Raw genomic sequence first — 14,305 nt, 5'->3', positions numbered from 1 at the left:
GACGTTATCTACAGTAATATAGTAACAGCGATGAACGATGAACGCGGCACAGCTCTTCCAGTACCTACGTGCGGAGTGTGAGTTCCCTCAGCCTGTGCCGGTGCTGGCTCCGTTCTCCCCTGCCCGCCCCGCGCTGTAAGCCACTCAGGCAGAGAGCATGTCTGCTCCGGATTGAGACACAGCCCCACACTTCGTGCCTCCAGCCCTTAGGTATTTACTGAGTACCTACTATGTGCCACACGTTGGGCCCTGGCATGAGCACAAAGAACATGGTCCGTGTCCCCCACCCCCAAGCTTATACTTGACTGACTTCCCCAGGTAGGGTCCCTCAGCACACAGCAACCATGCAGGATTTTTAAGTCAATGACAATAAATGACAAATGAGGGAATGTGTGTTTGAGTTCTTTCAGGCCCATTGTTGCCTGAGCTCTGCTGGACCTGCCTCTGCAGGCTCTCCAGCCCCAGCCCGCCAGCATTCCCTCCATGCCCACTGACTCTGGGCCTGGCTGCCAGGTTCAGTGTCCCACCATCCGAGTCCCTCCCTGTGGCCACCCCCCAAGTACCACGAGCCCCTCAGATCCCCTCACCTCAGTCATGATCATGTCCTGGCACTTCTTGACGTACTTGCCCTCGGCCTTGATGACAGTGTGCAAGAAGTCCAGGTACTGCACATGGCGCCCGTGGGTGGCCAGCAGGTGCACGAAGTGCTGCAGCACAGGCTCGCTGACCTCCGAGCAGAGCTGGTAGTTGTTCAGGAAGATGTGCTGCATGGTCTCTGCCTCCAGGAGCTGGGTGGCAGGCATTGGTCAGAGAGGGCATCCGGGCCGCACGCCTGTGCCCGCCCCACCCACCTGCCTGCCCATCCGCCCACGCCCAGCCCACCCCTCACCCCCGGCGTGAGGAAGAGGTGCAGGTGCTTGTGCAGCAGGGCCTGGTTGCCGGGATTCCCCGCACAGAACTTCTGCAGGAACTGGTGTGTGTAGCGCAGGATCTCCATCATCTTGGCGTCGCCCTGGACACAGAGGGGAGAGGGTGCTAGGCGTCCCACAGGAGGACAGGCTGGGGTGGGTCAGGGCTTGGGTTCAAGGTGAAAGCTGGGCCTCTAAGTCAGGATATGGAAATGTGAGGGGCTGAGGGTCAGAGGTTGACATGAGGCTGGAGTGGGGGAGCAAGGCTAAGGTGTCAGGGTCAGGTGAACACTGGGGTGATATCAGGGTCAAGAGTCAGGGTGAGGCTTGAGACACATCAAGACCAAGATCAGCCAAGGTGACGGGTGGAAAGGGCAAAGATTGAGACGAGGCTAAGTTTGGAATCAGGGGCCAGGGTGAGGCTCAGGTGAGGAACCAAAGTCAGGGCTCAGGATGAGGCCAGAGTTGACCAGGGTCATAAGTTAAGGTGACGCTGAAATTATCAGGATTAGAGCAGAGAAGAAGACAGAAGCTGGGGTGAGGGTCGAGAATCAGAGTGAGGCTGGGGTCAAATCGGATCAGGATGCAGGGCAGAGGGTCAAAGGTTAAGATGACATTGAGGGGTCGGGTGTGCCTGGGTAAAAAGTCAGGGTGAATGTGGGCTAGGTCAGCATTGGGAAGTAGTGGTATGGGCTGGGTCATGGTTCAGGGTGAAGCTGCCTGGGCAGCCGGAGGTCAGGGTCACCTTGTCGTAGGGGATCTGCAACAGGTCCAGCATGACCTTGTGGGCATCCATGTTCTTGAGCAGCCGCTGCTGCTTCTTCCTCATCTGCTCCCCAACGCCGCACATCTTGTTCAGCCGCTCCAGGATCTGGGGGAGGCAGGGTGAGCCCAGAGCCCCCTCCCTCCTCCCCAGGCTGCCCCTCCCCACAGCCCACCACAGCTGGTCCCAGCTCATGTCAGGGACAGGAAGAGGAAGGCGCCATGGCCATGGAATCGGATCACAGTAACAAGGCAGGGGAGCTAAAAACCCAATCCCACCCACGAAAGGAAACAGAACAATGTGGCTGTGAAATGGAATTTCATTAAATTCCTTCAGCTTTAAAATAATTCCATCTGGGCCTTGGCAGGGTTGTTTTTAACATGCAAGAAAAGCTGGAAGATGTCTACTTTGAGGGCCAGTGGCCGGCAGAGCTGGGAGGAGGAAGAGGCCAGGCCCCCAAAGGCTCCCGGGCAGGCAGACCCATCCCTGAGTGCCCCGCCACTCACGCCCTTGACGATCTGGTAGTTCTCGCTGCTCTTCTCCCCAGGCGGGGGCAGAAAGCCTTCCTCGTCCGTGGGCCGCTGGGGGCACAGGGGGTTGGGGTCAGCCAGGCCCAGCCCTCCCAGGACCCTGCCCAGTCCTCCGCAACCCCACACACCTCCTTCTTGTCTTTGGCGGGGCCTGCCTCCACCTCCTCGCCCTTGCCGCTGCCCTTCTTGTCCACCCACAGCTCCGACTTCTCGACCATGGTGCGGAGCCGGTCCAGTTCCGACTTGATCACCTTGTAGTTCTCCACGTCCTGAGCTGAGATCAGCAGCTGCACCTGGAGGTGGAGGACGGGTCTGCCTGGTGAGGTCCACTGCCTCATAGGCTCCTGGGGCCTGTCCTGTTCAGGCTTCTGCTCCTAGCATCTCTGCTCCACCACCACTCCTCTCCACTGAGCCAAATCCCACTCAATGTTTACAAGTCCACCGCCTCCAAGAAGCCTCCCCTGATGGCTGCAGCCCTCCCTGCCAAGAGCTGCCCCGTCACCTGGCTTCAGCTACTCACTGCCTCATGTTGCTATGGCCTGTAATTTGTTCACTTGTACCCTAACCAGTGCGGGGCAGAGCATACTGCATCACTGAATGCTGGCTGAAAGAGGAGCCTGAGCCCTGACTCCCTCCCACCTCACCCACTCCGGGTCAGTGGGTAAGGGAGGAAGGCTCCCTGGGCTTCAATCTCCCCCCTCTGTAAAACAAGAGCAAACAGTAACCACGCTGCCAGGGCTGAAGCGAGAACTCCATAATGCAAGTCCAACACCAGTGCCTGGTACACAGCAAGCACCTGTTAAATGCCAGTCCCATTCCACAGGGAACTGCACAGACCACACGATGTCACAATAACAAAACGCTAGTGAGGGCTGACTGCGCGCCAGGCATGACTGAAGCACTTAGCAAAGGTGCGTGTGACAGAGTCTGCCAACTGTCAAGTGCCATCCACATCCTAAGAAATGACAGAACTGGAGCCAGGCTGAGAAGAGATCAAAGTACCCAAGACTTGGCCCTCACCTTTAAGGAGCTCAGCAAGGCCAAGAACCCCAACTGTGCTGGGAGCTCCTCCTCCATCACTGCCAACCCCAGTGCCCAGCGCAGGCCAGTGCGCGGCCAGGTGGTCCTCTGGCCTCCCTCCCTGCTCCCCGAGGGCCCAGGTGCCGAGGTGGGGACGGCACCTGCTTGAAGGTGTGCATGGCCTCCTGGCGCTGGCTGAAGTGCTTGAAGAGCAGCTGCAGGGCGCCCGAGACCAGCGGCGCGTAGTCGTGCATGGTGAGATGGATGAGCACGCGCAGGAACATGCGGCCGCCCTCGTCGTCCACCTCCAGCATGCTGCTTGTCTTCCTGCGGCAGCGGGGGCAGGGTTGGCACGCTCCTCGCCACCCATGCAGCAGGCGCAGCGCCCAGGGCAATATTTGCTAAAACTACAGATGTTTCCTCACCAGTTTATAAACAGCCGCAGCCCTGAGCTGCCCCTGCGACCTCCACGCCCACCCAGGTCGCACAGGGCTCCCCTTGATTAAGCAGGGACTCGCGGCAATTCAGGGACAGAGGCCAGGGCCATGAACATGGACAGGGAAGGCCACCTCTTTATGTTTATCAACCTCTAACCAAAATGTAGCACTTTCTTCAATGAGAAAAAATTAGCGGCACAAGTGACTTTGTCACCAATAAAAATCGCAGATGTGCCCGGCCGGGCGTGGCTCAGCGGTTGAGCATCGACCTAGGATCCAGGCGATCAGGGTTCGATTCCCGGTCAGGGCACATGCCCGGGTTGTGGGCTCGATCGATGACTCTCTCATCATTGATGTTTCTATCTCTCTCTCTCCCTCTCCTTTCCTCTCTCTGAAATCAATAAAAGATATATTTAAAAAAAAAAAAAAATCGCAGATGCTTTCACATCACCTTAGAGTCATTACAGAAATCGGGAAGTAGCGTTTGCATCCACCACTGCTCGGAGGAATGGTACCGACTGCACCGCACCGCTTGTTATATAATGTGTTAATAAACTGTCACTTCAAATTTGTTTTCTTCAATATTCTGATCACTGTTTCTCAATGCCACTGGTTTCCTTCGTCATTTTATATGCTTTATGTTATGAATTTTAAAACGCCACCTCAGAAGGGTCCAAAGGCTTCAAGAGACACAAGGGCGTGGCACAGAAATGGTTGAGCCCCCAACTCCTGGGCGAGCTGTGAGCTCCTCCAGCACCGAGCAGGCAGGCTGCCCTGGCCATGCACTGGCCTGCGCTGGGCACTGGGGGCTGGCGATGATGGAGGAGGAGCTCACAGCTCCTGGAGGAACCCTCTGTGTCACAGGCCACACATCCCCCGGGCAGGGGTTGGGGGAGCAACGTCCCTCCAGCTACCTGGCCAAGTCCTGATGCGCAGAGGCACAAATGCTCTGCGGGGAGGCAGGGCAATGACCACTATGGCCCTGGGCCCAAGTGTCCCCTATATCACTGGGGTTGGGTAGACAAGGGTCAGAGCACAAAACCAGAGGAATGACAGGACAGGACAGCCCAGCCTTGGGAATGCAGACCATCCTGAGGATTCTCAACCCTGTGTTGGTATCACCTACCCAACCCCACACACAGCCCCCCACCTCAACCCTGGCCTTACCCCACTCCAAACATGGCCTCTGCCTGCTCCCCGATGCGATCCAGGTTCATGTTGGCAGCTGTGGGGAGCAAGAGGGACAGATGGAAACAGATGGGGACCATGTGCAGAAAAGATGGGGAGCACAGGGATGAGGGATCAGGGAGACACCCAAACCACCTCCTTCTATATCTGGCTGGGTGGCAACCCCTCTGCCTGCCCCTTCCTGGGGTGGAGGGAGAACCAACCAGGGAAGAGACCAGCACAGATCCTCTGTCCCACAGGGTCAAGCAGAGTCCTGGGCTGGGGGTCTTGGTCTGGGTCAGCTCCTGACTGGCTATGAGCCTTGGGCAAATTCCTGCCCCTCTGTGGGCCTCAGTTTCCCCATTTAAAAATGAACGGAATGATTTCTGACCTTCCCCGTCACTGTGGCAAATAAGTGAGACTACGGAAACAAAAGGCCTTTGCAAGTTAGGAAACAGGGCAAGGCTGGGGAGCTCGAGTGTCCCCCAGGCTCCACCCCCAGCTGTGTACCCCTGGGGGAGTCAGCCTCAGCCTGTGGCCGGACAAAGAGGCAGGGGTGGGGCTCACTGGTGGAGTCGAAGGCAGGGGCCGTGCCATCGGCCCCACTGTCCTGCATGGGAAACACCTCCACAAACTCCTTCTTGAAGACGGACAGCAGATAGGAGATGCGGTAATCCAGGCGGACGTTGAGGATGAACTGGAGAAGAGGGGAGAGGATGGGGTGAGAACTAGTCTGAAGACAAGAAGCCAATCCAGCTCCTGCGGGTGGTGACAGGCACCCCAAAGAAGCTCCAGTATTCAGGGTCTCAGCAAAGCTCTTTGAGGGTACCACAGGACATCACAACCAAAACAATCAAGGCTCTTCTCCCCAGGGAGGTCCAGGGCGCCCTCTCCCCAGCTCCTGTACCTCCTCTCAGAATGAGGTAAGACACCCCCCCCCAAATCACTTAGCCTCTTTCCCAAGCCAGACGCTAACAGGAAAGGGAATGAAGCTCCCCAGGTCTGAAGGCCAACTCTTGTCCTCCCATCCTGCCCTGCCAGATGGACCCTAAGTCTCCCAGGGTGGGTGAGGGGAAACGGAGGACTGTGAGGAGGCCATAGAGGCCGCTGTGGGGTAGGGGGTGAGGACATAGTTTGCATACACCCTTGACTTGCCTGCATCCTCATGGGTCACAGAGCCTCTGGCCACACCCCAGGACTCAGATTTGGAAGCCCCAGGTCTGACTTCAGAAACCCCAATTCTGACTCCCCTGACCAGGCCCAGCCCATACTGGGTCCCCATGGAGGTCACTGCCTTACCCTTCCTGTCCTCTAGAGGCAGCAAGGCAAAGGCAAGGGTCCTTATCCCTCCTCAAGACCCTACCAGCCCCCTCCCCAAGTATTCCTGGGGAGTCTCAGAGGAGATGCAAAAGAGGGAAGACTGTCTACCCCGCCAGAAAACTGCCTCTCAAATCTCTAGCTCTGCTTCAAAATCTGTGTGACCACGAAAAAGTCCCCTCTCCCTATTCTTTTCCTCACCTGCACAGTGGGGGGATGGAGCCAGAATCACCAGGAGGGCTTGTCACAGCACCGACTATGGCCCACCTCCAGTGTTTCTGGTCCATAAGTCTGGAACAGGGCCCAAGAACCTGCATTTCTAAGTCCCCAGGTGAGGCTGATGCTGCTGGTCCAAGGACCACACTTTGAGAACCACTGGGATACGGAGCCAACCATCATGGAGCCTCTCAGTACCAGACACTGTGATCTAAGGAGAATCACCTACCCAATCTCCCCATACCCGCCCCACTCTCCTGCCCATTCCCGACACCTCCCACCAAGCTCCTGGCCCAGTCACCTGCAGGATCTCCAGGATCTTCAGCTTGGTCTCCATGACCACGATGTCTTCATTCTCCTCGAACTTGCTTCTGTCCAGCGGCTCAGCAGCCCCGGCCTCCGCAGGCAGGCTGGGGGCACCAAAGACAGACTGCTTGCGGTTCAGCACCATGGTGGACATCATGTGGCCCACGCCCTGGATGGACCGCCGCACGTTCTTGCCTGAGAAGTGGAGAACAGAGCAGGGTCACTGAGGATGCACAGCAGCCACCACACCCACACCCACACACCCACACACCTCCCACCCCTGTCTCACTGTCTCCATTAGCTGCCGGGCAAAACCCCGCTAAGGAAGGGTTAAGGCTAACCCAGGAAGGTTTCCTGGGGGAGGTGAGCTTGAAGCCAAACGTGAGAAAAGGCAGGGCCAGGGCAAAGGTGAAGTGTGGGGAGATCAAAGGATTCTCGTGTGGGGCATCATGAGAGCTGCTACAGAGCATGGGGGACTGAGGAGACACCCTGGAGAGCACTAAAAGCCAAGTGTCAGTCTCTATGCACTTTTCATTTAGACTAGTCTATGCCACCTGGGGGTGTCTCTAGGGGTAGGGCTGTGGCTCATCCTTCAGGCTGCCCCCTTTCCTCGGCACACTCCCCAATGGTAGGACTGCCCCCCATTGGAAGGGGAGCTCCCCAGGCAGGGCCAGTGTCTCCCCTCCTCCCTCGGCACTCCCTCAAGACAGAGCTGCATTGGAAGGTATCTGGTCGGGACCCTGGGGTCTCCACGGCGCCTAGGCAGGGGCCCCACTGGTCCGGCCAAGGTGAAGGGCCTTGTCACAGCCGAGCCAGGAGGCAGGCTGCACAGGAGGGCGATCAGAGGGGGCTTCTGGTGCTAGGCGGAGACTGAGGAACTGGGCGGGGGGGGCCCGGGCGGGCGAAGCCTCACCGCCTGTGTCCTCGTAGGCCTGCAGCAAGGCCGGAGGGCCCTGCACGCAGTCGATGATGCTGAGCAGCGTGCGGGTGAGTCGCAGCAGCTCGCTGAAGCTGTAGAAGCCGAAGTAGATGAGATTGTGCGCGAGGCTGACCACCTGCGGGGAGGGGCGGGGCCAGGGTGAGGGCGGGGCCGGAGCGTGGCGGGCGGGGTCAGGGTGAGGGCGGGGCCGGAGCGTGGTGGGCGGGGCCCCGCGGCGGGCGGGGCCAGGGTGAGGGCGGGGCCGGAGCGTGGTGGGCGGGGCCTCGCGGCGGGCGGGGCCAGGGTGAGGGCGGGGCCGGAGCGTGGTGGGCGGGGCCTCGTGGCGGGCGGGGCCAGGGTGAGGGCGGGGCCGGAGCGTGGTGGGCGGGGCCTCGTGGCGGGCGGGGCCGCTGCGGAAAGCCGGGCCAGTGCTGCCTAAAGTGGGTAAGGCAGGTGGGCTCCCCTACGACTGCGGGGCTGCGTGGACATGGATTTAGGGTCCCAGACAAGGGCCGCCGGGCCCCAGTAGGTTACTGAGGAAGAGAGGCCTGCAAAAGAGGCTCCTGTGGGGGGAACAGGGCAGAAATCCGGGGGGGGGGGGTCCTGGCAGTGGCCTGTGACCCAGCCCCAGGCTGGTAAGTGAGGGGGCAGGGACGCAGCGCTCTCCCAGGCGAGGAGCGAAGCCTCCCTGTTGGGGAGTCTCTGCAGTCGATGCCCCAGCACTGGCTGGGCGACTTCGGGAAGTGAGGTCACAGGTTCCACAACCCACCCGAGGAGCATCTGAGACCCAGGGAGGGAGCGAGCAGGGGTCCGGCGGCGCCCCGCCCACCTCGAAGGTGAGCTTGTTCTTGTCCTCGTTGGCAAAGGGCACGGCCTCGCTGACCACGTTGTTGAGGTAGTCCTCCACGAACTCCATGGTGCTGGCAAACTTGTTCTTCTTGTCATCTCGGGCGGCATTGAGGTTGGAATCGTAGCTGGGGGTGAGGCAGTGAGGTTGAGGGCCCCTGAGGTCCTCCCACCCCAGCCTTGCCCGACCCAGCCTTCCCCACCGCTCTCACTCCTTGATGGTGATAGCCGTAGGGATCTCAGTCCAGAGGCGGGCAAACTTGACAGGCGTGACCAGCTCCTGCGGGTCGCGGTCCACGTGCACGTGCAGCATCAGGTGGCAGAAGGAGGCGCGCAGGTCAAAGGGCAGCATCTCGTCGGCCATGCACAGGAAGATGAGCTCCACGCCCAGCTGCTGGGAGATCTCGTGGATGGCCAGGTACTGCCGGTCCAGGCACATGCGGGCGAAGAGCTTCAGCTGGTACCTGCGGGGCAGGAGGACGGTGAGGACCTGGCAGGTGGGCTAGCGAGGGCTGCTAGCAGGGCCTGGGCTTGCTGAACACCTGAGAAAGTGGCAAAGGGACTTAGGCTAAACCACGCACCGACCACTGTCACAGAAAGGACACAACTCTGAGTAAGAGCGATAAAAGGAAAAAGTCTAGATTTATGAGTATTTGCAAATCTCTCCCGACTTACTACGGATGAAAGCGCTTTCTGGCTCAGCCAGGAAAGGTCTTCATAGGAAAGGGATGGCTGAGAGAAAGGCTGGGTGTGAAAAGGAGAGAGTGGCGAGGAAGCAGCCTCGGATGGGGTGAGGGTAGGACTGGGAGGTGGCGGAGGGGGGCGGAGCGGCTGGACTGTAGGCAGCTGCTTTGCAGAGGGTGATGTCATGCCTTCTGCTTCCTCCACAGCCCTGCATGACCTTCCATGGGCTCCTGAGCCGAACCACGCTCACCAAGCACAGCTCTGTAACCGTGGGCAAGTTCCTATACCTCTCTGTGCCCGTCTCAACTTCACACTGAGGGCGAGGACAGTCCCTGCCCCCCGGGGTGTTGAAGCTTAGGTGAACGATGGGCATAGGGCTTCGAACAGTGCCTGGCATGTAGCGAACATCTGATAAGTGTTGTGTAGTATTCTCGTTTTTAAAATGTGTGTGTGGAGACAGGTTTGGGTTTCTTTCAGGCCTGTCGCTGAGCTGCGTGCGCCTGGCCTCAAGGCCACCAGGTGCTCCTAGGGCTCTACAGTCGCCCTCAGGGTAGCCTCCCTGGTGAAGGTTGTGCTGCGGCAGGTGGCGGCAGAGGCCCCATTAGGGCTGCGGGAGCTCGGCTCTGAGCAGGGGCACAGAAGCACCGCGGGGAAAGCAGGGCACCTGTAGTAGCTGAGCACGTTCTCGTCGTGGGCATTGCCCGCCCGCGCCTCCTGGGCCAGCTGCCTCACACTCTTCTCGTGGTGCTCGTTATTCTTGTCGCTCCAAGTGAGCCACACTTCCTCCTCTGAGTACTCGATGGTCAGGTACTCGTGGGCCTGGGCCATCTCCTTCACCGGCCGGAGCCTGTGGACCGAGGCCAGCCATCACAGGGAGCAGGGCCAGGGCGGGGCCAGGGCAGGATCCACACCCAGAGCCCCCCCCAGCAGGCCCGGCCACACTCTCCTCTCTCCCGGAGCCTGGCCAAGAGCCAGTCAGGCCCCCATGCTGCCTGCCATGGGGACCCACCTCCAGCTTGGGACCCCAAACAAACCGTAAGCTTCTTGAGGGCAGAGGCCTTGGCTCCTTCTGTGCCCCCTTACCCTCCCCCCCGGTGCCAGCATAGAGCTGGGCACACAGCAGGTACTGGGTACGTATCTGTGGAGAGCGCTGGGTGCCAATTCTAGCCCAAACCCAGACAGGCCCCAAGCTCCAAGGCAGCTGGGGAGCCAGGCAGGTGCAGGCCTGGGTGTAGGACACTGGGCATGGGTGGGAGATATCACGCCTGCTCACTCAGTCTGGATGAGAATGTCACTGTTCTTGGGGTCCAGCACACACTTGCAGATGAGCTCCTGGGTGACGGGGATGGCAATGTGGTTGGACACACACAGGTCGGAAAGGTAGTCCAGGAACCTAGGGTGGTAACAGCAGGGGTGGGGAAAGGGACTCAGAGTCCACCCTCCCCTTCCCCAGCTCCCTCCCCAAAGCTTGGAGATGGGTTGCTATAGACAACCCTGGGTTGGGGGGCTAAGTGGGGCCCAGGGGGTCAGGATAAAGGAGGCACAAGAACAGGAGTGATATTTAAAATATTTAACAACTGATTCAATACAGGCACTGACTTTGCAACTGGAGGAGGGTCTGAGGGCCTTGGGCTGCCCCAGGTGGCAACCCTTTTGTATCTAGATTGGGCCCAATTTGGGAGGGGGCCTGGGAGGGGCTGGGGATGTCAGGGCCTCACAGAGGTGGCAATTTACCAACAGGCAAAAGTATGTCAATATTTTAACAATCAGCAGAGGTCAACTTTCCACTGGGCAGGGGTGGAGAAAGGAGGGGTGGGGCAGTGGAGAGGGCGGGCCCACCTGGGCTCCCGGTTCTTGCGCACCAGGCTGACGAAGGTCTCCACCTCTGTCTTGGTGATGTGCTTCTCCAGGAGCTTGCGGTTGTTGTGCAGCAGGGCAGTGATGGTGTCTTCGGCCAGGATGTCATAGCCAATCTGGGACTGCATCATCCCAAACTGCTTGGCGATGTGCTCCTGCAGGGTGGACAGGCTGGGGGTCACGGGGTGCAGCTTTCCTCCAGAACACTGCCCAGACCCCGAGATGGGCCCACCACTGGCAGGCAACCCCAACCCCAGAAAGGTGGGGGTCCAGGAGAGGAAACCCACACTGGGCAGAAGAGGGGGTTATACAATATAGTTATTCAGTGCATGGTCTGTCTCCCTACCAGAGTGAAACCTCCACGAGGGAGGGGCCTTGTCCGTCTGGCAGGACCAGCTACATAATTTGTAGGGCCCAGTGCAAAATGAAACAGCAGGACCCTTGTTCAAAAATTAGGAATTTCAAGACAGCAACAGAGCATTAAACCCAGCACAGAGCCAGGTTACACAGCCATGAAGCCAGCCCTACAGGTTGGCCCCGTCATGCCCCCAGGCCTAAAACAGTGCCGGGCACTGGTATTTGCCTCGGTAAACATTCGCTGAATGAATGAAAGCTCCAGTGAAGGAGTGGGCAAGCCAGCCATGGGGGGGGCACTGGAGGTCTGGGGCCGGGGCGGGCTGCACCTGGTTCTTGCGGTAGTCCTCCTGGGAATGTCGCAGCACCCGGTAGCAGAGGCGGAACATGTGCTGGTAGGGGGCGTTCTTCTGGTCTGACAGCTCCTCCAGCCGCACCAGGGGGCCCTCGCCCCCCTTGTCGCGGAAGGGAGCCTTCAGAATGCCAAAGATCTGGAGAAGCAGGGAGAGTAAGAAAGGATCTCCCACACCTGCCTGCACCACTAATTATCCCAGGAACCCTAAGCCCCAAACTAACCCTGCCCCAAAGCCACCCCACATTCACCCACAGCTGATTCTAAGCTGGACTACCACCCCAGCTCACCCACCCTCAGCCCCAGTTCCAGCCCTCACTCCCTTCTCCCAGCCTCAGCCCACCCCTCGCTCACGAGCATTCTAAACCCAATTCACACCCTGGGCCTGGCTTAGAGTCTGGGGAAGAGCAAAGGGGCCTGAGGCCAAAATGTCCAGAGCTTGAAATACGAGACACAGGCCTATCTCTTGTTTTAAAAAAATGTAATTATAAAAATTTTAAAAGGTGGGGGTTGAGTGGCGGTGAAAAGCTGTTCTAGAACAAAGACCAAAGAGATAGAATCAAATGGAGTGAGAAAACCTTAGATCCTGGTTCCAAAAAAAACACAAGCTTTAAGAAGACTTTTGGGGAAAGGTAGAGAAATTTGATACGGACTGGATATTATTGCTAATTTTCTCAGGTGTGATAACAGCACCCTGTCCTTATTCTTAGGAGGGGCATGCTGAAAACTACGGGTGAGGTGCACCGATTTCGAAATGCGAGCCTGGAGGGCAGGTGCTGAGACCCTGAGGCACCTGCAGCCACGCTGGTGAGGGCAGCAGGTGTGGGCAGGCAGTGGGCCTATGGTGTTCACTTCACTATTCATGCAATACTGTCTCAACATTTGAAAACTTTCATAATAAAAATTTAGAAAAAAATTTTTAAGCACAAGTTTTGGACCCAACATCCTGAGTTCACATCCTGGCCCTGCTCCTTCCTAGCTGTGCACTCCAAGCTCTGTGTGCCTCAGTTTCTTCATGGGTAAAATGGGGCAATAACAGGGCCTCTCTCATGTTGAGAGGATCACATGAGCCAATGCACATAGGGCACTTTGGGCAGTGCCTGACACATGGTAAGGGCTCGATAAATATTAAAGGGAGTGACGAGGAATTGCAGGGAGATTGCAGCTCAACTGGAGACGGGAAAAGGCCCCTGGGTCCCTATCACCCGGCCCATTCCCCGAGGTCTGCCGCTGCAGGTTCCATGCATGGTCACAGCCACCTGCTTGAGGATGTTCTGCTCCCTCATCAGCTTCTGCCGTTCCCGGTTGGGCTTGGTGACCATGATGTCCAGGACGTTCTGCCCATTGTTGGGGACATCGCTAACAAAGAACACCAGATCCTCCAGCAGCTGGATGACAAACCTTCACAAAAGGACATGAGAGATGACAAGTGTGAGATGCAGACCCTGGGAAAGCTCCCAGGACCCACCCACTCGTGCTCCCTGCCCCACCTCCATGGGGAACCAGCCCTTCCCCAAACACGGCTCTCCAAAGCACAAAGCCTATCGCTGGCCTTCAACTTCTCTCCCCAGCTTCACCCTGACCTGCTCTCAAAACACACCCCTCACTCCACCCACTCGGAAGTGCCGCCAAGACTAAGAATCTCAGGCACACCAATCTGAAAAGGAGAGGGGCTCTGCATTTCAATCCTGCCACGTACTAGCTGTGTGACCTTGGACACGTCTCTCAACCTGAACCTCAGTCCCATCATCAATAAAACAAGGGTATGCCCAGCCGGTGGGGCTTAGTGGTTGAGCGTTGACCCATGAACCAAGAGGTGTCACTGGTTCGACTCCCTGTCAGGGCACATGCTCAGGTTTCAGGCTCGATCCCCAGTGAGGGGTGTGCAGGAGGCAGCCGTTCAATGTTTCTCTCTCTCTCATAGATGTTTCTCTCTATCCCTCTCCCTTCCTCTCTCTCTAAAAATCAATACATATTTTTTAAAAATAAAAATAAAACAAGGGTGATGGTAGCTCAGTCCCAGGGTTAGCTCCGGGAGTACATGAGCAGTGAGGCAGGGGCAGGGGCTAGGGCCAGCCAGGGGCCCGCAGGGACCAGTCCTCACCCCTGTCTCCTCCTCCCCAGCCCTGCCTGCCTGGGTCCTGCTCTGTGGCCCCTTTGTTCATGAAATGCAGACCCTGGGAGGACAGGCCTCTCAGAAAACCTCAGTAGCCCTTCCCCGCAGCCCACCTGCGGTCATTCTGGCTGATGAAGCCCTCGTTCAGTTTCTCCACAGCGCTGGCCAGCATGGAGCTGGCATCATTGGCAAAGTCCAGGTCTCGGATCTCAGACACAGGAACCGACACAATGGCAAAGGCCTCCTTGTCCTCCTTGGTGGGGCAGGTGCCCAGCTGCAGGGACAGAAGTCAGCAAGGGCACTCAGGGACAAGCTTGGGCCCCAGCCCCAGCCCCAGCCCCCAGCCCCCAGCCCAGGCAGCCCGCACCATGAGCCGGATGGGCCGCTCCTCCTCGACATCAATGGGCACATTGGTGCTCTGGATCCACGTGTTGGTACAGAGATGCCGCAGCCGAACATAGGAGTTCCTGCAGACAGGACACGGAGTATACCATGGAGCGTGTCCCGGCCGTC

The 14,305-nt window shown here is 58.4% G+C and overlaps 1 protein-coding gene across 1 annotated transcript in view; it reads right to left on the bottom strand.

Moving 5' to 3' along the window:
• ITPR3 (inositol 1,4,5-trisphosphate receptor type 3) overlaps window positions 1-14,305 on the bottom strand; it is a 63,305-nt gene that overhangs the window by 16,069 nt on the left and 32,931 nt on the right. The window contains exons 12-30 of the mRNA XM_016218707.2: window positions 14,160-14,259; window positions 13,906-14,066; window positions 12,936-13,077; window positions 11,654-11,815; window positions 10,953-11,125; window positions 10,387-10,506; window positions 9,778-9,960; window positions 8,642-8,893; window positions 8,413-8,557; window positions 7,578-7,719; window positions 6,660-6,859; window positions 5,393-5,522; window positions 4,826-4,883; window positions 3,383-3,548; window positions 2,330-2,494; window positions 2,178-2,252; window positions 1,654-1,779; window positions 890-1,012; window positions 588-788 (exon numbers count right to left, since the gene is read on the bottom strand). Of these exons, the coding sequence (XP_016074193.2) occupies window positions 588-788; window positions 890-1,012; window positions 1,654-1,779; window positions 2,178-2,252; window positions 2,330-2,494; window positions 3,383-3,548; window positions 4,826-4,883; window positions 5,393-5,522; window positions 6,660-6,859; window positions 7,578-7,719; window positions 8,413-8,557; window positions 8,642-8,893; window positions 9,778-9,960; window positions 10,387-10,506; window positions 10,953-11,125; window positions 11,654-11,815; window positions 12,936-13,077; window positions 13,906-14,066; window positions 14,160-14,259 (2,824 nt within the window). The remainder of the gene's footprint in view (window positions 1-587; window positions 789-889; window positions 1,013-1,653; window positions 1,780-2,177; window positions 2,253-2,329; window positions 2,495-3,382; window positions 3,549-4,825; window positions 4,884-5,392; window positions 5,523-6,659; window positions 6,860-7,577; window positions 7,720-8,412; window positions 8,558-8,641; window positions 8,894-9,777; window positions 9,961-10,386; window positions 10,507-10,952; window positions 11,126-11,653; window positions 11,816-12,935; window positions 13,078-13,905; window positions 14,067-14,159; window positions 14,260-14,305) is intronic.

Source organism: Miniopterus natalensis, chromosome 5, assembly GCF_054644295.1.
Source record: "Miniopterus natalensis isolate mMinNat1 chromosome 5, mMinNat1.hap1, whole genome shotgun sequence".
Classification (NCBI taxonomy): domain Eukaryota; kingdom Metazoa; phylum Chordata; class Mammalia; order Chiroptera; family Miniopteridae; genus Miniopterus; species Miniopterus natalensis.
Note: the sequence above shows the minus strand (reverse complement) of the source record. Positions and strands in the feature narration are given on the sequence as shown.